This window comes from Hippocampus comes, unplaced genomic scaffold (genome assembly GCF_001891065.2).
Source record: "Hippocampus comes isolate QL1 unplaced genomic scaffold, H_comes_QL1_v1.1 scaffold154, whole genome shotgun sequence".
NCBI lineage: Eukaryota > Metazoa > Chordata > Actinopteri > Syngnathiformes > Syngnathidae > Hippocampus > Hippocampus comes.
In genome coordinates, this window is record NW_017806278.1 from 651,199 (window position 1) to 673,788 (window position 22,590).

At 43.5% G+C, this 22,590-nt stretch overlaps 4 protein-coding genes across 7 annotated transcripts; 3 read left to right on the forward strand and 1 right to left on the reverse strand.

Moving 5' to 3' along the window:
- The first annotated feature begins 1,640 nt into the window (after positions 1-1,640).
- On the forward strand, positions 1,641-4,873 carry nek2 (NIMA-related kinase 2). Its single transcript, XM_019857786.1, has 10 exons — positions 1,641-1,936; positions 1,998-2,094; positions 2,554-2,771; positions 2,932-3,172; positions 3,248-3,330; positions 3,403-3,529; positions 3,637-3,865; positions 4,061-4,115; positions 4,372-4,445; positions 4,666-4,873. Exons 2-10 carry the CDS (start codon positions 1,999-2,001, stop codon positions 4,842-4,844), a joined length of 1,302 nt encoding a protein of 433 aa, XP_019713345.1. The 5' UTR covers positions 1,641-1,936; position 1,998; the 3' UTR covers positions 4,845-4,873.
- A 907-nt stretch (positions 4,874-5,780) lies between these two features.
- On the forward strand, positions 5,781-11,405 carry slc30a1a (solute carrier family 30 member 1a). The gene is made up of 3 exons (XM_019857895.1): positions 5,781-6,641; positions 6,704-6,911; positions 8,577-11,405. The coding sequence occupies exons 1-3, from the start codon at positions 6,303-6,305 to the stop codon at positions 9,425-9,427; spliced, it is 1,398 nt and encodes a 465-aa protein (XP_019713454.1). The 5' UTR covers positions 5,781-6,302; the 3' UTR covers positions 9,428-11,405.
- A 1,664-nt stretch (positions 11,406-13,069) lies between these two features.
- rd3 (retinal degeneration 3, GUCY2D regulator) lies at positions 13,070-18,449 on the forward strand. 3 transcript variants are annotated; one of them, XM_019857884.1, is made up of 3 exons: positions 13,070-13,278; positions 16,941-17,263; positions 17,686-18,449. In XM_019857884.1, exons 2-3 carry the CDS (start codon positions 16,974-16,976, stop codon positions 18,035-18,037), a joined length of 642 nt encoding a protein of 213 aa, XP_019713443.1. In that variant the 5' UTR covers positions 13,070-13,278; positions 16,941-16,973; the 3' UTR covers positions 18,038-18,449. The 3 variants fall into 3 exon arrangements, with proteins under 3 accessions (XP_019713443.1, XP_019713441.1, XP_019713442.1); XM_019857882.1 differs by lacking the exon at positions 13,070-13,278 and adding an exon at positions 14,436-14,898; XM_019857883.1 differs by lacking the exon at positions 13,070-13,278 and adding an exon at positions 14,913-16,064.
- A 1,013-nt stretch (positions 18,450-19,462) lies between these two features.
- On the reverse strand, positions 19,463-22,248 carry LOC109508059 (RNA-binding protein with serine-rich domain 1). Of its 2 annotated transcripts, none has more exons than XM_019857887.1 (7): positions 22,090-22,248; positions 21,302-21,362; positions 20,781-20,936; positions 20,654-20,712; positions 20,475-20,564; positions 20,111-20,203; positions 19,463-20,040 (listed from the first exon to the last, which is right to left on the reverse strand). In XM_019857887.1, exons 1-7 carry the CDS (start codon positions 22,090-22,092, stop codon positions 19,990-19,992), a joined length of 513 nt encoding a protein of 170 aa, XP_019713446.1. In that variant the 5' UTR covers positions 22,093-22,248; the 3' UTR covers positions 19,463-19,989. The 2 variants fall into 2 exon arrangements, with proteins under 2 accessions (XP_019713446.1, XP_019713445.1); XM_019857886.1 differs by having other exon boundaries at positions 20,475-20,567.
- Between the last annotated feature and the right edge of the window lie 342 nt (positions 22,249-22,590).

Sequence of the window (22,590 nt, forward strand, 5' to 3'; positions counted from 1 at the left end):
CTCCTTTTTCTGCTCGTGTTTATGCTCTTTCAACCAGGTAAAGTGGATTTGATGATGTTTGATAGATTAGTCTTTTTGCTGTAGGAACCCTAACCCTTTTGATATGCAAATTCAACTGCACTCTTCTCACGGGATTTTATATCACGGTGGGTCAACTCTGCCCGGAAGCATCACGCCTAAAGCAGCCAATGCAATGTAAAGGTCAAATCAGGTGGTATTGAGCAACCCCCACCAAAAAAAAAATGTTACCAACAAAGTCATCAGCAGAGAAAAGTGTCCTGTCTGTGTTCTGCAGTGTCACTTTGCAATGAGCCATTTCGCAGGTATGGGCCCCGGGGGTACTCAATATCACGGTTTGGTGGGTCTTCCGACAATGGTAGCATTCCTTGTGGCAGCAAGGAATAAAACATCCCTTTACCCCTCAGAGGGCTAATGATGTATCCATCTATCTGTCGGCTATGTCAAAATGATTTAGTGAGGAAAATCGGGCCCTCCCCACCCTCTCGTCTCAAGAGAATAGGATGGCAGGATGTCTTTTGAAAGCCTTTCGGTTGTTTTGGGTCCCATGTGTCAGTCACTTTTAAATGTTCTGAATGCTCATAAACATCTACAAGCCGCAACGCACTGCACATACTAATGGCTTAGGTTTTTGCTGCGGTATCTTTTCAGTGTCGTTATTGTGGTACTTGTGCAGGTAGGTATGGTAGGCAGAATTATGCCGCATGACAGCACATACTCATAAAATTACACGGAACCTCATTTCAGAGCGTTAGAACTACACATTAACACAATTCTCAAGCCCTCGCGGTTATTGTCTACCACATGCTGAGGAAAAACTGGATGAATTCCCTCTAGACTCATGTCCTCCATCAGTGAGATGTGTCTGTTGTTTTTTAAGCTGCCTGTTTTCCTCTTGACCCAGCAGCCTGCACTCAACACAGCTACAACGATACTATGACATCCCACAGCCATTCAGCTCTCTGCTGGAGTGACCTTTGCAGAGCCAGACTGACAGATTCGGCCCCGGATGCTCTCCCTCCCTGCAGTGTGAGCTGCAGTTTTGGGCTGTCGCGACTTGCCAGGAGAGCAAATAAATGAATCATGTCAGCAAGTGTAAGTGAACCTGCAAAGGGAACTGACTGTTTTACAGCTTTTGGTATCGAACAAGAACGTTGTTCACACGCCATGAAAATGTACTCGATGAAGGAAGCAAAATGGCAATTATACAGTGCTGTGAAATAGTATTTGCCCACTTCCTGATTTCTGTTTTCTTTGCATATTTATGACACCAATTTTAATATCACAGTGACTACCCAAGGAAATAGAAAATGCAGTTTCTAAAGACTAATTTAATTTATTAAGGCACAAAATAAAATCAAAAACTACCTGTCCCTACATGAAAAAGTAATTGCCCCCCCCCTTGTTAAATCACACCGTAATTGTGACTAACGAGTTTTTGGAAAGCTGAGTTCAATTTCGTCCACAACAATGTGAAAGACTCATCACCAATCATCACAAACCATTGATTTTAGTTGCTGCTGCCAAGGGTGGCATAACCCAATATTAGGTTGAGGGGGCAATTCCTTTTTCACATATTTTGTGAGTTTGTGTGAATATTTGGCGCCCTCTAGTGGAGAGCTGATGCGTTTTACCGCTCTACTCTCGCGGGTTTTGCGAAAAGCAATATCCATGGCAACCTCACCACGCCCAGGCAGTTTCGAACCAATCACGATCGAGATACGTTTGTGACACTCATTTAAAACGGGAAAGTCGTTTTCTGGTTCGACAACAGACGCATGCATACTCGCTAATGCTTGGTGAACTTCTTACATCTGCTCAACAAACGCATCAACGGCGCATCACGCAGATATCTTAATGTAATTTTAATGCATTTTAATAACTCGTTTGCATAATTCCCTTGTGTTGATCAAAACAAGTGTCCTTGAGTGTTTTGAAAGGCGCTTATAAATGTAATGTATTATTATTATTATTATTAAGATGCCGACCCGCATTGGTGACTACGAGGTGCTGCACACCATTGGGTCCGGTTCTTACGGAAGATGTCAGAAAATAAGACGGAAATCTGACGGAAAGGTGAGTAACCATTGTCTTCTGTGTTTTAACTCTTAAAATATTGATGGTACATATGTACCTGTACTCCTACTGATATGATTTCCGGGTCACGCCACCTAACCGTCGAGAGATAACGCGAAGTGTATTTGTTGTTGTCACGTGGGTTTCATAGCATACGCGCACACAATAGAAAGCACGACACCTACATTGAAACCAAAATTTGAAGTGTCGTACTTGCAGGAAATATTTGTTGAAAACATAAATATCGTATTCAGACTGGCAGTTGTATGAACCAGGTCTGAATAAAGATTTTTTAGTCGCCTTTCATCTCCACCACCTCTCTTCCTGCATGCTGTTCTTGACGTTTTTCCTCATTACATTCTGTGTTGCTTTTTGACCTTTCTTTGAAACTTTGATGCATGTATTATGCCCGTATTGCTCCCCTCTCTCACTTCTCTTCTTTACTTGATTTAACCCAAGGTTCTGGTGTGGAAGGAGCTAGATTATGGCACAATGGCCGAGAGCGAGAAGCAGATGCTGGTGTCTGAGGTGAACCTGCTGAGGGAGCTGAAGCATCCCAACATAGTCAGATACTACGATCGTATTATCGACCGCAATAACACCATGCTGTATATCGTCATGGAGTACTGCGAGGGTGGCGACCTGGCGAGCCTCATTGCCCGATGCATTAGGGAAAGGTAACCTTGCGACCCTCAATAACGTGTTTGCATAAATCGTATTTGACACAAACGAGAGAACCCCCCCCCCCCGCCTTTGATGATTTCTGCAGGGCAACCGCATATTCTAAGGTAGTTACTGTTATTTCTGTAACTTTTTTGGGGGGGTGTCTTTCCTCAGACGCTATTTAGACGAAAAGTTCATACTGCGCGTTACAGCACAGCTCGTGTTGGCACTGAAGGAGTGCCACAAGCGGAGTGACGGCAGGCCCACCGTCCTTCACCGGGACTTGAAACCAGCCAACATCTTCCTGGACGTCAAGCAGAATGTGAAGCTGGGTGACTTTGGCCTGGCCCGGATCCTCAACCACGAAACAAGCTTCGCCAAGACATTTGTCGGAACGCCTTACTATATGTCTCCTGTGGGTTCTCATAAATTGTGAGTACTGTAGTGGCAATTTTGAAAGGCTCTGATTGATGCAACGTTTGTCTTTCAGGAGCAAATGAACCAGATGTCATACAATGAAAAGTCAGATATCTGGTCACTGGGTTGTTTGCTGTACGAACTGTGTGCCCTATCGTAAGTTTGCATGAGCACGTTCCCACAGGGGTTGCTTTGTTTACTCTAGAGCGCAAATCTTTGTCTTTGCAGGCCACCCTTCACTGCCTACAACCAAAAGCAGTTGGCTGTCAAGATCCGAGAGGGCAAGTTCAACAGAATCCCGTGTCGATATTCAGAAGAAATAAACACTCTGCTCAAGAAAATGCTTAATTTGAAGGTGAGAAATATCATTAAAATACTGTGTCATGAAGCAGTTTAGTAAGTCTTAAGTAGAAGCCCTTTTTTCCCCTGTGTTTAATTTATGGTATTCTCTGTTGTCACCAGGACTATCTGAGGCCATCTGTGGAATCCATCCTCCAGAGTAGCCTTCTGGCTGAAGCAGTCAGTGAAGAGCAGAGGAAGGTGCAGCATCTTCGCAGGCGGCCGGCAGACTCTGAGGGTGCTTCTCAAAAGCCCACAGAAGTAACACCTTCTGTCACAGAGCTCAGGCTCCGAGAGCAAGCTCTAAAAGAGCGGGAAAAGGCGCTCCAAGAACGTGAGGAGATGCTGGAACGTGAGTTTGGTTTTCTCTCGTACTTGGAAGCAGGAATTTATTTTTGTACCCTTCACAGTTTTTGATGACAGTCAAAAACATTCACCTTTTGACTACTGAACTAAGTCAATGTGAATGCAGTATGTCAGATAATTGATAATTATGTCATGTCATATTTGGACAAATGTCGAGTTGTTAATTTACCTTTAATTTCAGGACGGGAACGTGAGATGTGTGTCCGTGAGCGCCTTGCGGCTGAGAAACTATTAAGGTACTTCACTGAACAAAAGAAGAGTGGCATTAATCAATGCATGCCTCCCCCATGCTTGCATGTCTTTTCTCTGGCTTCCTCACACATTTAAAAACAAAAAAGATGCATTGCAGGGTCTTAATTGACCAGTGCAGTGTCCAGCTTCTCATCCAAAGTCCGCTACAATAAAGTCCAGCTCACACCAACGAGAACAGGCGCTATAGGAAAGTGAATGGATGGTTTGATTTATGATCTGCCCATTCATGTTTTGTTTCAGAGCGGAGAGTTTACTGAAGAATTTCCATGCGGAGCATCAGAGAGAGCAGAACCCTCTTTTTGATAAAAGCATAGGTATGCACATCCAATGAAGACGTCTGGACACACACAGCCCAACTCTGTATAGTTAGTTACATACCCATTTTTATTATTATTATTATTATTTTTGCTAGATAAGCAGTACACAATAATTTCAATAAAGATGTTTACCAAACTTTAAAAACATGTCCCAACAAAAATAATGGTCTAACTTCTTAATCAGAATGTATTAAAAAAAATATTCTTGTTCCCTTAGGTGTGTGGAAGCACTCCTCCCCAGGGTCAAAGAGGGTCCAGTTCGCAGGCCCCAACAAGGAAAACCGTCAGCTGGATCACTCAGTCACAATGACACCACGAGATGACTTCGTCAGTCGACATGCTCAAATCTTGACTGATGTCGAGAAAGCCTGTCAAATCCTCGGCTTCCGCGTCTAACGGTCGTACGTGATAAAGTGTAAATGGTAGAGGTGTGATATCTACTGAGTGTAAATTAAGCTTTTGTCATGAGTCTGCTATTTATGAGATGGGGTGCTTGTGTGATCTAGATTATGATGTATTGTAATGAAGAACATGTGGCCAAACAAGGGGCTTTAATGTAATCTAAGCACTACATGTCGGTTATAATTGCCGTAAATATGATTGTCTTTGACCAAAGGGGCATGTTTTCCATGAATGTGGTAGGGACAGGTTCAGGTTTTTCATTACAAGTCAATTTTCCACTTCTCCCTTAAATAATTGTTTTGGGTGCCTTTTATGCCACTCAAGGTCACGTCTGAGGATTGTTTAAACAATATGTACCAAACAAAGAAATACAGGAAAGCAATTTAAAATACAAGAATCAAGGTTTTACAAATTAACAAAAGTAATATTTACCAAAACAATTGCAATCGAGTATAATGAATACTCCTGTTCAAATACCAAAATGTGCCACAGGAGGTCGCTCATTTTCCACAATTGTCAATTGATTTCAGTGTCTAAATTTGCCGTACAGTGTCGCCAGTTTATCATAATCGTTTTGGCACGCAATTACGCGATAACGTGACTTTCACTAATAGATAATTAGTCATCGCCACTATCCTCAAAATATTTTAATTTCTACAGCGCTGCTAATTTTAACGATTATGTCACATTTGAGTTCCTGAAATGCTTCGCACCAGGAATGTGCAGGGGGACACCCTTTATCATAGCACACGTATGAACAAACTATTACGACGATTGATGCTTGGTAACGAGACGAACACATGCGTGTCATTCATCAAGAACTCACGTTGATCACGTCAAACGTGTAACGTGCGTATATAGTCTAGTAACCAATGGTCAAGTGCGAGCTTAATGTTTAGTGATCATTATTTTATATTTTGTTTTTATTTGTTTTCTTCCCAAGAGGTCCACCTTTGACGATAATGCACATGTCAATCATCGCGAGACTCCGCTCGTATGGCGTGCGTAGCAACCACGGTTGCTCAATTGCTCCGTCCCGCCCACTTACGAAGGCGACGACATCCAACCAATCAGCTTGGACGTTTCGTCCTCTCGTCCAATAGGGACCAGCATAGGGCGAGTCCCTTCCCAAGTCTTTCTGGTGTTCCGTGTGGAAAGTTTACCGGCTCGGGTGCAAAGTTTCAACCCGTCTGCAAACTGGAGACATGGTGTTGGCCGAGTCGCTGTTTTTCGAATGAGTTGTCTTCCAGTCGAAGTGCCGCTGCCATTAAGGGATAACCGTAGTGTATGTGTAGTCGGGGGGGCTCGTATTCTCTCACGGGGAGCCAGTTAGCTCGAGGTGTTAGCTTGAGGTGTTAGCTCGGAGTTCATTCTAGCTAGCTAGCTTGAGCGAGCTAGTTTCTTTTTTTCATTTGTTTTTTTTTTGCCCCCTTCTATAACATCACGAGCAAAATGGCATGTGCGCCCAATCGAGTCCGCCTGCTGTGCATGCTCTCGCTGACGTTCGCCTTTTTCATTGTGGAGGTGGTGGTGAGCCGGATCACCGCGTCCCTCTCGATGCTGTCCGACTCCTTTCACATGCTGTCAGACGTCATCGCTCTAATTGTGGCTCTGGTCGCGGTGCGCTTCGCCGAGAAGACCCAAGCGACCGACAAGAACACGTTCGGCTGGATCCGGGCCGAGGTGATGGGTGCGCTGGTTAACGCCGTGTTCCTCACGGCGTTGTGTTGCACCATCGTGCTGGAGGCGATCGAGCGCTTCACGGAGGCCCGCGAGATCGAGCGGCCGCAGGTACAAGATAAGAAAACCTCACAATGGAGAAATTCCCAATTTACAATTGAAAATAATTTTAGGTGCTCGCCGGAGTGGGCTTAGCGGGGCTGGTGGTCAACTTGCTCGGGCTCTGTTTGTTCCACGGCCACGCCGGCGGGGGACACGGCCACTCGCACGGGGGGAAGAAGGGCAAAGGCGCCAAGTCACACCGGGCCGGCAATGGGACTCCTGGAGAGACGAACAATTTGGTGGGGAACCACAGTAGCTCCACGGACGCTTGTCAAACTGGTAAGTGAAATACCAAGTGGTGGGCCGACTTTGGTTCTCAAGGGCCACCTCTGTCAAATACATAATTACAATATGCTTTTTAAAAAAACGGACACCTGACCAAACTGTCACGGTTTTAGGTTGGCCGCCTGCTTTTCCGCCGGCAGCCAGTAGGGGGTCATTTGCAGACCACGCTAAAGAGAAAATAAATGTATAAATATGTATTTATTTCTTCATAATGTATACTATCATAACGTCAAAAACATAATTGAGTTTCATTTTTACATTTCGTCTTGAAGCTAATTTAATTTTAATTAACCAACAACTGCAGTTTATAGAATATCGTTGCCACAAAGCATCATTCCCGAAGTCATTTTTCAATATTTTTAGAAGACAAAAATAACATTTTTTTAGAACACACATATATAGAAATATTTTATAAAATGTTAAAATTATAATACATTAATAAACGATGAAAGAGACATATTTTTGTGTGTTCTGTATATTTAATATATTAAAAGGCAATAGATAACTCGATTAAAAATAGCCTATTCTCATTTTTAGTTAGATGATACATGAACTAACTATTTAAGCACAAATATTTTGCAATTTTTTTTCATTTTGGCTGCCCTCCAAACGACTCCAAGGCAGCCTGTCTGTGCTCCAAGCTGTCTTCATAGTCAGCAGTCCACATTGCATAACAGTACAATCTATTTCCTCTTAGCCTATTCAGAAACGAGCAGTCACATGAAAACTGGACGTCATTTGGTTCCGAGGCGTATGTCGTTCTCACTTGCTTGGGCCCTGAAGGGTTAAAGTCATTCCCAAGGCCCAGGTTTCTCCCCCACACACACTGTTTGGCCTTGACATTTTCAATAAATGGAGAGCGCTTGCACCCCTCCTCCATGCCCCCGGTCGCATTTACTGGACTGTACGTCAACGTAATGGTGGAGTTGACGGCCGAAAGTACAGCATTGGCCACTGATGAACGAGACTCCATTGTCTCGGGGATTGAGGCAAACAGTTTCTTACCCTTGTGCACACGCCCTAATCAATGATTGCATTTTGCTCCATTTGAAATGAATGCTGTATTTAAATTCAGCTCTAAACAATCATGGCTTTAAGATTTAAACCTATCACTTACATTCACTACCATCAACGGCCTGTAAGGGGAAAAAAAATAAAAAAGAAAGAAATTGGCATATGACAGCTTACGGCTCAAACTGATCCATTTTCAAGTCACACAAAAAAAATAAAGTAGGAAGAATGTAAAAAGTACTTTTTCGGTGTGAGACGTCTTCTGCTTGGCATTTGTGGAGCCCGAGGCAAATCCACTCCGGGGGCCCTTCCACATTCCTCTACCGCGCTGACTACTTGAAGTTGAATTTGCAGTTGTATCAATTTTTATCTGCATGTAGCTTTCTGTCTGTCCACTGTAGGATATTTCTTCCCAAATATTTTGGCTGTGACTGTTTATTGTGAATTAAAAAGTGTGAATTTCAGAGAATTCTATTTGCAGAGCATGATAAAGTTGTTACATTCTTTAAGGATTATAATACCGCAAGTGAATCCGTGCAACGCTTTTACCGCAGTTTACAAGATTTAAGAATGTTAATCCATATTTAATATCGTTTACCAGTTGGACTGCTTTAATAATCAATTCTATTCGAAATTGAAATTCTTCAGACGTCAGCCCGAAAGAGAGCTCCGAGGTGCAGATCAACGGCGGCGCTCAGTACGAGGACGTGGACAATGACCACAATACGTCCTCGCAGCTCAACATGCGCGGCGTCTTCCTCCACGTGCTGGGCGACGCCCTGGGCTCTGTCATCGTGGTGATCAACGCTCTCATCTTCATCTTCGTGTGGCAGCCCTGCAACAAAGACGAACTCTGCATCAACCCGTGCATCGAAAGCCACGCCACCGACCACTACCACGGCAACCACACCCTGCTGGATCTGCGAGGGAGCCCCACCGCGGCCAGCGCCAAGATGGCGGGCCCCTGTTGGGTGCTCTACCTGGACCCCACGCTCTGCCTCATCATGGTGTGCATCCTGCTGTACACCACGTACCCGCTGCTGAAGGAGTCCGCCCTCATCCTGCTGCAGACGGTCCCCAAGCAGATCAACATCCACCGCCTCAACGAGCGCTTGTTGAACCTGGACGGGGTCCTGGCCATCCACGAGCTGCACGTGTGGCAGCTGGCGGGCAGCCGCATCATCGCCACGGCGCACATCAAGTGCCACGACCCCACGTCCTACATGGAGGTAGCCAAGCGCATCAAGGACTTCTTCCACAACGAGGGCATCCACGCCACCACCATCCAGCCCGAGTTTGTCACCTTCAGTTCCGAGTCCCAGGACTCCCTGTGCGAGCTCTCCTGCCGGACTCAGTGCGCCCCCAAGCTGTGCTGCGGCGCCGGCGACAAGAAGGCAGCCGGTGACCTGAGGGCCATTGGCGAGAGCCCGGAGCCGGCCGCCGTGTCTCTGGTGCAGCCGCAGGTAATCGTCACTTCCGAGGTGGAGTCGTCTCTGTGAGAGAAGTGGCAAGCTGGACTAACTGCTGTCGATTAAGATTAGAAAATTGGCTCCGTGGTTCCCGCCTCAGACGGTCTTTCATCGCAAGCCTCTATCCGTATATCTTTTTTTTTTTCTAAAATGAAAAAAAGTGACTGAAGACTTCATTTGTTTTTAAACTAAAAAAAAAAAAAGTTGCCTGATTTTTAATCGTTACATTTTTAGCTCCACTCATAAAATGAGAAATTGAAAAATAGGCCGCAGCATTGATCATGATTTTTAGTTGAATTGGCCCCTGAAGTTCCACGAATGAGCCGCTGTCAAGGTACTTCAGCTTGTTAGTTGACAAACTTTTACATTTGTGGTGAACCAAAACGTTTTTAAAAATATATATGTTTTCCTTTGAGACATATGTAATATTTTTGCAGTTTTTCTCTCTGTTGTGAAACTAAACAAATATGAATGGATGAAATATAAAACTGTCAAATGTTCTGCCTGTAATTTATATTTTTAAAAAAGTTATCTTGCTCATTACAAAAAATTTTTAATCTGTCTATTTATCATGTTTTTTTAAAAATTCTGCCTAATATCGGGATCGGCCTCAAAAAGTCCATATTGGTTGGGCCTTAATCTTGTTACTAAATTCCCGGGTCGCGTCCACACAAACAATCCAATATTAGAACCAAATTCTGTGCTGTGGCCTCTCTTTTTTTTTCAATTTCCAAGCCAAAAATATAAAGATGGAAAAATGAGTTGACTTTTTCTATCAGATTAAAAAATAATAATAATAATGAAACGAGTGACTTTTTCGCTTGCCAGCTGAAAATGGAAACGACAATTGATACGCCGATTCGTTTCGTCATTGATGGCACGTCAGGGGTTCACTGTCTTCGGAACCTTGTCCCATGGTGTTGCTGTGCCAAAGCTTCTCCTCAGGACCTCCGAATGTCCTTCGCAGCACACGTCTCGCTCACTTCAGCCTGTGGACTTTGTGTGTATTCTCCTAATCCCCTCATCCCTAAAAATGGAGTATTGTATTGCTTAATGAAGTATTTAAGTTATTAGAAAGAATCTATTTCGCTCAGTAGATGCTGCTTCTCTTCTCTCTTCGGCCCGCCATCTATGCTGTTCGTTAGAGTTTTTGGCCTCTTTGGATAAGAAGCTGGATAAAGACCTCATAGCCTGCCTTTGCGCCCACTGGCACTAGCACTGAGTGCCGGCGACGTAAACGGCGACGGCGGCACCATTCGTTCGAGATTTAATGCCTCCCGTTGCTAAGAAACGAGCCCCGCAATGTCGCCGGTGGGCTCGCGATGACGGCCAGTCGTTCTTTGGCGGCGTTCCCGCTGTCCAAACTTGAGACTTGGTCCTCTGGGTCAAGAGCTCTAAAAAAAAGGTGCATCATGTTCGATTCGTCCCAAGCATCACCACCACTGTAAGAGTGACTCAACATGCATTTCATCTGTCCACCGCTTTGGACGGCTGAGCACCCAAGTTCTTATAGTGGCCTTGAAATTGTCTAGAAGAAGAAAAAAAAAACATTACTATAGTTTTTGTCACTTAACAAGGTGCAATTGAGAATCCCCCTCCTGATTCTATGTATATGCAATGTAAACAAATGTGCTGGGAAATGTATTTGGATGTGTTCCTTCATTTTTATAATGTGCAGTCACTTCTACCCTGTGTCTTTGGGCACATTTATGTGGCTTTATGTGAAAAATAGTTTTTTTTTTTCTTTCTTTTTAAGATATGAAATGTGAGCTGATGTTTTTTGATATGCCATCTACTGTTTCTGTCCACTGTGTCATCCTGAGACAAAAAAATATATATATGGCTGTTTGGTACAGTTGATGAACTTAAAAGGTGTCTCTTGCTCTTTTTGTATATAGTCGACTGGGGCGGGCGTGAGAATTCTGTGAAATGCGTGTCATTGATTCGGGCTCCAAATAATCATTGTTCAATCTGTCGATTAATCACTGGATCGGATAAAAAAGGCAGTTTTAAAAAAAAAATCTCTTTTTTGAAAACAGAACATTATTTCAAATACGGCTGCAGTTGCTGACCATACGATTGCCGGTCACGGGGTCTTACATAAGAGGCAGACGCGAGGAGGTGGGGTGGGGGGGGGGCTGTGCAAACGCAACATGCACCCAGGGCTCTACCCAGCATTCCTGTGCGCTGCTGCGATGCATTCGTTTCATGTTGTCGGCGCATACAACAGTGCTTTGTGTGTGCTCTCTGTTCACAGCGGTTGTTCTTTGCACCTTGCCTGCAGGCTATTGTGGATGTGTGCGACATTGAAAAGCGAGTCAGCATGCCGTCCGTGTTTTCGTTGAACCCATTTGACTTGTGAGTGGAGTGTCAGCAAAAAAAAAAAAAAAAAAGTTATTGTTTGGTGTTGGGCTGAAAGCTCGACGACCATCCCTAGCACCACTTTTCTTTTTTGGGCGGGGCTAATACAGTGAACCCCCAGTTGTCACAGGGGATAAATGACAGAATTTTCTTTTTTTTATTCAGTTTTACCCCTCCCGCATGCTTTTAACACATCTAAGTGTTAAGATTTGAGAAAAAAAAACTATTTTAGGAGTTTCTGCTCAACCGTATTCAGCATTGCTAAGTTATCACCCCGGGGGTACTGATGTGGAGGCTTATAAATTCCTAAATAAAGTGAAAAAGAATTTCCAATGAAGAGATGATCATTTGGATTCTGGGATTGTGGATTAAAAGTGTTGAGGGTGACAGCCCTCTCCTCTCACACACTGAGGTTTTTTTTTTTTTAATCTGACCACATGGCAGTTCCGATGGCCTCCATCAAAGAGCTTTCAGGCAAGGGGGAGCCTAAGCCGGCTGGAATGTTAACTCCACAGACCACCGCCACCATGACAGTAGCGGCTAGTGTGGGGATTACATGTCGTTTAGTGAACAAAAAAATTGTGTCAATTCGAATTTAGGCTTGTGTGGGTATCCTTGATTGATTGAGATACCATGACACCTTTCAGGCTTCGTGAACACGATAAGGGCGACACTGAAGGCCCAGATTCGAAATGCGCAGTTCGTCACTCTGTGTAAATGTCAAACGACAAGCGTTGCCTTTGGAACTTTGACCCCTGCATAGAAAATGAAAACAATTTTAAAAGCCTATGGATAAGATAAGATAAGCTTATAGGGAAAGTTGATGTGTCACGGCGTGGATAGATACAAATATGCTCTATGTATTGTTTGTATCGAAGCTGCAGGAGGTGTGAATGAAGAACGTGTTGACTAAATGTATCCCTTCCTACGCTTTTGACTTTTTGATCACAGGGCTAAGTGGTTCCGACCAGCAATAATTAATTCCCCGCTAATCATAAAACACTTGAAGGACATCAAGTCAGGATGATGGATGATGAACGCACCCCCTGCCCCCATCATATAATCGGTGCACGTGGAGGCGCACAGGGGCTGTTATCAGTCAGGTGAGCAGCAGCAGAAGAAAAGACAGCTGACAGTTGAGCATGGTCAGCTGACGATCACATTTAAAAGTAAGACATGTCTGAACACTCCCAATGATGACTGAACGGAATGGTGATGGAGTTACAGATTAAAATTAGATTATGGAACGTTTAAAGAAGGTCAACTCAAATTGACCGCAAAGGTGGTTGTGTCATGGATGTTTTTGTGACCAACAGGGGGCACTGTAGGGCCCCTCCTGCAGCTGCACACCTGTTGGCCCTTGTGTCATTGGTTTGCTGTTGAAATGACTCCCCGCCCGACCACTCAGCGGTTTTGGATTTAGTTTTCTCCGTGTTTTATGAACACGTTTTGTGAAGTCCACCCTGCTCCTCCCTCCTGCCTGCTTTTTGGAGTCCTCCACACCATCACGCTCATGACAGGTAGAGCGTTTTAGGTTCATTCAAAAAGCTGAGTATGCATTTTTGCATTTGAGCTTTAACCAAGTGTGCTCTAGTTTCAAACGAAAACCAAATTCATGTATGAAATGTAATCCAAGTCGTGTTAACATACTGCAGCGTGAAGTGCTGCATAGCATTTTCTGACCATTTACGCTTGTGAGCTTTTTGAGTATTGAGCTGTGAGTGAATGGCAGAGGCCTCAGTCCACAGTGCTTATGGGGCTTTTCTATTCAAAAGGGGAAACTGGACAAAGGCCAATGAAAAGTGGATGTCAGCACATCTGTGTTTTCTTTTTTTTCTTCTGTGCTCATGTGATTAGCCAGCACTTCCTTCCGTATCAGCCTTGCCGTTTTCAAATGAAACATGCGAATGTCATTATGAAACTTTTACTGGCCGTGAGGATTTGGCAATAATGTGAGCAAGGTGGAAGTTTGATGATTTAACAAGACAGATAAGGTGAAGTTTGTGGCTGTTGACACACTTAGACTCCAATCCAGTTGATTTTAGGCTAAAAGGCGGAGGATTGAATGATTGCCAGTGGGTTGGTATCCAGCCAATTGGGAATGATGCTTGCTTCTAGCAATTCTAAACAAGATAAGGAGTTTTGAAAATGGATGGAAGAAGGCATATAAAAACTATTTTGTGATGATGAATCTCTTGAGTCCACCTTTTCCCTGACCGTGGTGCCTGAGTAAAGAATGTATGATTTGGAGGATTTCTATTTGTTTAGCAGGCGGGGCAGAATTCTGCTTATTTGAGTGAGTTTGTACTGTTTGTTTTCACAGTCGAAAGTTGACAACACACCCGAGGACACTCCCTTTTCTCGGTTTGATTCCACACAAGCTACCTAATTCTAAAAATAAAGAATGATCATTAGAACTGAATCGACTACTTCTCCTTTTATGACAAAGATGGGGAAACCGCACTCTAGTGGAAAGTTTGCGTAGTCGCACACTGGAGTTTCTTGTTTACATTTGTGGGACGTGTACCGTCTGCCCTAAAACGTTTATTTAGTTGCGACCTAGAAGTGCTGAAGTAAATTGTTTCAGTAAGGGGAGCATCCTTATTCTGTCATAATGTGGTTGAGCAAGTGCGGACATAGCCCTTATATCTGGGATCATTCAGTCAGGATGTGATTGGTCGACTGCTGATTTGTCGATCAAGTAGAAACCATCAGTAGTTTTCTGACCTCTTTTATTCCTGAATGCCAGCACAAGGTGTGCTGCACCCTAATCCGGTTGATTTGGGTAAAAAGCAAACTACTGTACAATGATGGAACGTTTAATTATGTGTTTATATGTGCTGTGCCAATGGGCTGGTCGCGTTGAATGACAAAGTTGGGGAAACACCGCTCTCTAGTGGAAGGTTTGGGTAATCGCACAGTAAAGTCTCTTATTCAGTACTAAGTCGTTTGATGGGAGGAAAAATGGATTTGTAAAAAGGCCTCCCCTCACAAAACATCCCTTCTTGATACCTAGCACTTTCTGCACTCTGTTTTTAAAGATGTATGTGTCTTTTCATTCTTATTATTCAAATAATACATATTCTCTGACCTTGATACGCAGCTTGGATCAGTCAGAGCCTCTAATAATGAATGCCACGGTAAGTGCGTCCCTTTAGAAGTGTTAACTGAAGGAAGGCCAAGTGGAGCACATTGTGGCCGTTTGAGGGAATCACTTTAAAGGATTAGGGCCGCTCATGTCGGGTTTCCTGGGAGCAGCTTACTTTCCCATCTGTTACCTCCAAGCTGAGGAGACATCGCCTTGTTTGGGAATGACTGCTGGGAGAATTCATCCTTTGATTAGACTTTTCACATGGTTATCTTACCATAGGTATAATTTTGCTCTTCTGTGGACTATATGCCTGCCAGCAACACTGCGTATTTTTTGTTATTTTGGGTCAGATTTATTGTCGAATTTTATTCACTTATCTAGAAAATCGAGCAACCTACTTCCCTTCCGATCTGAAGTTAGAATGCTGTAGTTTCAAGTATGTGGGGGGGAAAACTGTTAGCAGCACAAGTAATGTGCATGAACAGCTCTTTCAAAAATAGCCTGTTTTTAATTCTTTTTTTTTCCCCCAATACCATTGAGACTACTGCAAATTGTGGTGTGATTCAACAGAGTTCACAGTTCGTACCGCAGTGTTGAGTGTGCGCTTACACCACCCACACCAAACTAAAGCTGCGATGTTGCTGCATCGTCGAGCAATCTCATAACGCGGGCCTCTCCGGGTCAGAGAAAGACATTATCCGGAGGAGGGTCATTGGCACACGCACGACCTCGTCCACATGTTTGATCAAGCGCTACAACATCCTTTTGAATTGGACTCCCTCTTTGAAATCTCTTTGTCCCCTTTATCTGCCTCTTCATCGCTCCCCTCTCAGCTGATGGAGGTTGTTGTGGACAAATAGGCTTAGGCCAGTTACTATAGCAACAGAGAATTTCAGGAGGGGGGGGGGGAATCAAGGGAAATAAGCACTTCATCATCAGGGGCCTCAATCTCCCGCTGGAGATCCGGGAGCCCCCGACCTAGTGCAACAAGTGAAGGCAAGCCAACGGAGGCTCCAGGGAGAAAGAGGAAGAGGAGGAAGAGGAGGAGGAGGAGGGATACACAGAGATGAAGATAATGGAGAGAGTGGATCCATAACGTGCCTGCTGCGCTTTTCACAACATCGGACTGAGGCTTTCGCTCACAATTTTTATTTTTTAATTGTGGTTTGAGGAGGGTCATCTTAAAAAAAAAAAACTTTCCACAGAACTCAAGAGGTAAGAAACAGTTTCCTTTTTTAATTGATGAAATTAATTCTGCATGCAGAAAATTTAACCACTTAAAAATAAATTTGACGCTATTCGAAAGATTTAAATTGCTCAAAGGGCTGCCTTCCATCTATATGTCATGTGATTGTGGGAATAACAGTCAAATATTCATTGGTTGAATCGGGATCATTCACTCATATCTATATGTGTCCTTCTTGTGGAGTGAAAAAAAAACCCCACCTAATATCGATTTGTATAAATAGAATGGAGTAAACCAAACACATTTTATGTGGAATGTTTTGGAGTTGGATTTATCGTGTGAACGGATTAACTCCAGATTAAAGAGAGGACGGTTACAAAACAAGGTGGCCACCTTGCGCGTGTGTGTGTGCTTGTGTATACATGTGTGTGCGAGCGCGTGTTCTAAATTGCTAGGTTTGTCATATTTTGGTTACCACAATAATTCCCTTTAGTCCATTTTTTATTTTTTTTTTGGTTTGATTTGAGAGCAAAAAATGGATGCTACTGCTGTATTGTAGCAGTGACCTCAGATTACTTCACAGTTGTAGCATGATAGATAGTGAACAAATCTTTAAAAAAAAAATCTTGACTGTCAAACTAAACATCAAACTATGAGAATTACATGTTTTGTATGTAATTTTGCCATTAAGCTATCTTAATGCTAACACATACTGAGAAATGCCACAGATTATGTAATGAATAGCATCTAGGCATACAATATAACAATACAGGCATATACTCTTTATCCTCTACAAAGAATGACTACCATAATATTACTGAGTCACGTACAGTAATTGCAATGAAACTCTGTTCATCTGCTGCCTGGTGGTCATGTCATGCTTTTGAATTCATCATGATACACAGAGTTCGGGGATCCGGTTGAGGAGGACCCGCGCCATGGCCTCCTGGTTCAGCTGGAACGAGCCTCACCGGCGCATCCCACACAGGGAGCCGGCCGACGTGGTCGCCGACACGCTGATGGTGGAGCTGAGCTGGCAGCTGAAAGAGGCGGAGAGGCAGCAGAGAGAGAGGGAAAGCGAGTACCGGCGCCTCAAGACCGGGGTGGACTACAGCTGGTTGGCCAGCGTGCCGCGCTCGTCCTACAACATCAGCACCGGGGAGAGGTTGGGCTTGGAGGACCTCTGCTCCAAGGTGCCGCCGTCTTGCTGTGGACTGGTCATACTCAAGTAAGAGCACGCCTCTGAATAACTATTGACGTCCCCCCCATTAACCAAATATATAAGTCGCTGGTGGTCTCTTCCTGGTAATTCTGTCTCTAGACCAACTATGTAAACTGCTTCCGATTAGTGAGGATCTTTCTGATGAAAAAAACTGGTTGGAGCACAACTAAGCAATGTCTACCATCTAGTGGTGAATACTGATATTACAATTCAAAACTACAATAGGAGAAACGGGTTTATGATTCACCTCCCTCCCTATTTTTCCCAAGGGGAACTTGTGTGTTTTTGCACACCCTGAATTTGTTTGCGCATCTGTTCCCACGCCGCTGAGGTCTCAGGTGCCTCGTTAGTGCTCGCGCTAGCGAGGTGCTAAAAATTAAATGGCGTCTGACACAAAATAACAGGTCTCTCCTCTTGGTTGTGCACAGGTTCCGTGACACGATTCGAGCTAGCGAGCCAGAGGTGCACGAAGTGTCGGGCCTCTTCCGTTCGGTCCTCCTGGAGGCTGTGGAGCAACTGAAGGAGGAGCAGGAGTCCCAGCGGCTCGCCCGCCAGTGGAGCAATAAACGCGCCAAGAGCATGTCCCTTGTGAACTTCAGGTCCCGCATCAAGATCAACCCATTTGGGAGCGCGGCAGGCCTGATCTCGGGCGAGGGGGGCCGTTTGAGTGACCTGAAGACAGTGTCGGAAGATGTGGAAAGAGGGAGCGAGAGGGAGGAGAGGGTGTGGAGCATGCCGGACTTCAGATACAAAGGAACAAGCAGCAGTAAACTTGTCTAAAGGTACAATGAAGGACCAAGATGTGGAGATGGCAGACTTGGGTCATCTGACGTGACTCAAGTCAGACTTCAGTCATCGGTTTTTAGTGGGGAATCGGACTTTTTTTTTTCTTTCACAAAACGCACACTCGCGCAGAAGCTGCTATCAACCGCAGCTCACACAAGACACTCACGCAGATTCAACGATGTCACGTGCCAAGCTATCAAGCCTCACCTCTTAAAGGCACATGCATGTATCTAACACACACACACACGAGAGTATTTTCTATGCCATGTGATGTTTTTTTGTTTTTGTTTTTTTTAGTTTTTATGCATGTCACCTTCAGATAAATATTTTAGGCTTGCAATTGATATCCTACATTTCCAGTTAACTTCTTTTATTACAATAAAACGCCTGGTAAGAAAACCACTCATTCCTTAGTTTCTATGCATGTCACCTTAAGATAAATATTTCAGGCTTGCAATTGATATCCTCCATTTCCAGTTAACTTCTTTTATTCCAATAAAACGCCTGGTAAGAAAACCACTCATTCCTTCACATTTTTATAATTCGCCAACTCGATGTCAGCAGACAATTTTGTCAAGTTCTGATCCCAAATATTGTGAATAAACGCACAAAATGCGTATTCTTTATGTTTAAGCAGGAAATAATCCCCCCCCCCCTCCATCACCTGAGGATGCCTACCCCTTCCCAAGAAAGCGATAAAACATTTGATTGCTTTATTGTGACACACAGCTCTATGAATGCGGTGAACGGGTTTGAAAACGACAAAGGGGCTATTTTGTTTGACAAATTTTTTGACAGGATGCGTCTGGGGAAAAAAAAATGTCGACGTTACTGAGGGGTTTCAAGTACATGAATGCGGTGAACGGGTTTGAAAACGACAAGAGGCTATTTTGTTTGACAAATTTATTGACAGGATGCGTCTGGGGAAAAAAAATGTCGACGTTACTGAGGGGTTTCAAGTATGTGAGTCACAATAAAAATGGTTGTATCCATACAGACGAATGACGACGGTCAAATGGAGCCTAAATAAAAAGTAGCAATAGCCGAATAAACTGTTATTGACATACCGTAGACAGCCAATGGCCACTTTATTTGGCACACCTGCACTGCAAACCATAAAAAAGAAACTTAAATGAATATTCTCTGACAGTGCGAATTAAAACTGAGGATTTTCACCATTGCAGAGCAGATTTTGGGCGGTCGTGGATTCCAATGACATTGTGCAGGTGCACCTTAAGTTCATAACGATCCATATAAGCGGCAAACATGTCCCATGAGCCCGCTCGCCAACTTGGTCTGAATTCAGTCATAGCACCACCTCACTGTGCTGCGTCTTGTCCCCTTCAAGCGGGGGTACACACATACCAAGAATTGGCACTACATTTAGATTTCTTTTACAAAGTCAACACGAATTCTCGCTTTTTTTTTTTTTTTGCTTTAGTTGGATTGCGGTGTGTGTGTGCACAATTTATTCACCACAATAAAACTGAAAACGAGAAGTTTGCAACAGAAATTTAGTTCCAAGTTAAGCTAACAGTTAGCCTCGCTTCTTCTATGACATTTCTTTCTTCATCTGCAATGAGGCGCCTCATTCAGGTCAGTCTTGGTACTACGGCTGAAATTTAATTTCAACATAAGATTACAGCCTAGCCTCTTCTATTTCTTCTACGAAATCTCTTTCAACTTCTTCATCTGCACCGTGGTGCCTCTTACAGGTCAGTCTTGGTACTACGACAGACATTTGATTTAAAGCTTGAGAGTTGTGTTTTGGTTTTTTTTTTTTCCACTCATCTAAATAATTGGTTCAGATGTTAAACATGGGTATGTGTGTACCCCACTTGAAGGTGTGCCGCAACCTGGTTTGACATAAACCTTTATTTACATTTCTTCCCCTGGACAGCTTGCTTGTAGTTTCCTGAGGTCGGCTGCTGTGCCCATTCGGGGAATCACAAGGTAGAGTTCAAGAACTCCAGAAGTTCGGCTCGATTTTTGTCTCGCTGTGGTAGAAATAGATTCAACGTGATCGGAGAGCGAATAGCAAAACGGCTGTTGAAGAGATTGACATACCTGTTTGTCCTTTTTTGACTTCTTGACTTTCATCTTGATCTTCTTCCCTGAAATCATGCTGTACTTCCTGCCTTTCTTCTTTTCCTTCAAGTACTGAGGACAAGAACGAGCGATGAGATCTGACACCAGGCGCCCGTTTCCTTCAAGACGGAAGTAAACTACGCAGGAAGGCGAGGGGTATTCCAATTGGAGTGAGATTTGGATGCGCACGTCCAACTGCTCAATGTTTCGGTACGTTTTGCGCGTCTTGCTGCATTTTCTGTGTCACTTTCAGTCTAATTTTGGGAGCAGCGTATAACGCAATCTATTTTGATGATCTTTTTAACTCTCTCACAACACAGTCAAAACAACGTGGATAAACAACCTTGGATATCTGAACAGGTCCGGAGTTTTCTTCCCTGCTTTTGGCTTTCTTTTCCTTTTTATGCTTATGCCGCTTCTCTTTCTTCCCTTTCTGCTGCACATGAAAAATGACAACATATGAAAAGTTTTGCAATGGTTACTTGACAATTCATGAACAACCACCACAAAAGAGATAAATACCTTTTTGGGTTTGTCACTTTTCCTTTTCTTTGATTGCTTTCTGGACTTACTTCTGGAGTCTGGAAAGAAATCGGCGACCGCGTTTAGCGAGAGAACTATCAAATCAAAGCTTGCGAATTAAACTCACCGCTGCTTCTGGAGCTACTCCGGCTGCTGGATGAGTGTGACGAACCCGCTGAAGAAGAGGACGACGCTGAGGATGAACCCGACGACGAACTGGAGGACGACGACGAGGAAGAGGAAGATCTACTACGGCTGCGTTTACGCTTCTTTTTTTCTCTACCTGCGTAAAGAGAATATTGGAGTCAACGTGCTCTGGTAGGCGAACAGCCAAATATTCCTACTCAGTTGAGATCAGGACTGGATGCCCACACTGGTAAACAATGTACACATAAATAAGAGTATGCCATGTAAACGCACCGCATGTAGAGTATAAATCCCAGTAATTCTACTTAAGTCCTTATTGTATATTTTGTGATGGGATCTTTTTAGAACTCACGTGACACCAACTACAGGTGACAAATGACCTTGTTCGTCTAACTTTTACCATACTTGATTATTCTGATTCCTTCGTCATGACAAATGTGTGTGTAACATATCTTATTTTGTTTGTTTATTGATTGATTGGTTGATTGATTGCAGCCTTGCCTCTGCTCTTGTCATCCGCCCTGGAGCTTGAACTGGGCACTCTGCACTCCGCTTTTGTTGACTGGAAAGAAAGAAGAATATGGATTATTGAGACAAATCTGTAAAATATGGAGAAAAGGACTGTTTGAAAGGTAAACAAAGACTTTGAGAGTGATAAATGTGTACATTTTTGTTAAATGTTTTATTCGGCACAATAGGAAAAGGAATTGGATTAAGAGCTCACACATCAATCATCCATTTGATATGATTAGCTGTGACAACAATGTACGCTTTTGACGTGATCGATAAACTCCTTGAATTTAAATTTCCCTATGACTGAAAGAATGCAAATAGCATTTCCATGCCCTCATCCCATTCGTCCATTTAAAATGCTTTGTCTTCTTTTATTAAATCACGACATAGAATAATTCAAGATGCTATATAGTCCTACTCTTATAATTTTCACCAAATGCATAAATGGGACAATACACCACCTGAGTCATAGAAGATATTACATTAGAATATTCTATGGCGTCATCAAGTTATGGACTGTTACCAAAATTTAACGGGAACATCCTTGCAGCGTGACCTAACCACCACCCAATTCGATGGAGCTCTCTCAACCGGTATAACCAGGAGATAGCCAGCGGAATCACAAATAGATGAACAAATGATGAAAAGATTGCATTTAGCGGTTCTTCCTGCAGCAAATGATGAGACCCGGACCGTGTCACTAACCAAATACAACCCCTCATTTGCATTTCTTACGCACGCAATGCGTTTGACAGAAGACGGCATTCGGTACTCACCATGGCAACAATGCAATACGATTTTTATCGAAGACACCTCGACAACGCTATAGCGTGTATACGTCTGGATTAATTCGCGGCGATGGTCCGCAGGTTAGCAGTAGCTAACAGCCACAGGAGACATTTTGTATCCCAGAATGCACCGTTGCGAGCTTCCTTCACAACAAGGAAGTGAAGAGAGAAGAAAAACAACTTCGTTTTTTATTTAGTTAGTTTATTTTTACTGCTACACATTTGTAGGATACGGATTCATCCTTTCAACTTACGCCCAGGGAAACCGGAACTATTATGTGGCCCCCGATGAAAACTAGTTTGACACTGGCGAATGCTGTGCTCCACCTCTCACCCAGTCAGTCGGGATACACTCCACCATCCAAGATGGATTGATAGTTGATCATAATGACGTCACAACCCAAACACATTTTTATAATAATGTACAAAACATTTATTATGGCAGAGTTAGTACATTATACAAATACAAGAAGCACAAATTCCAAAAAA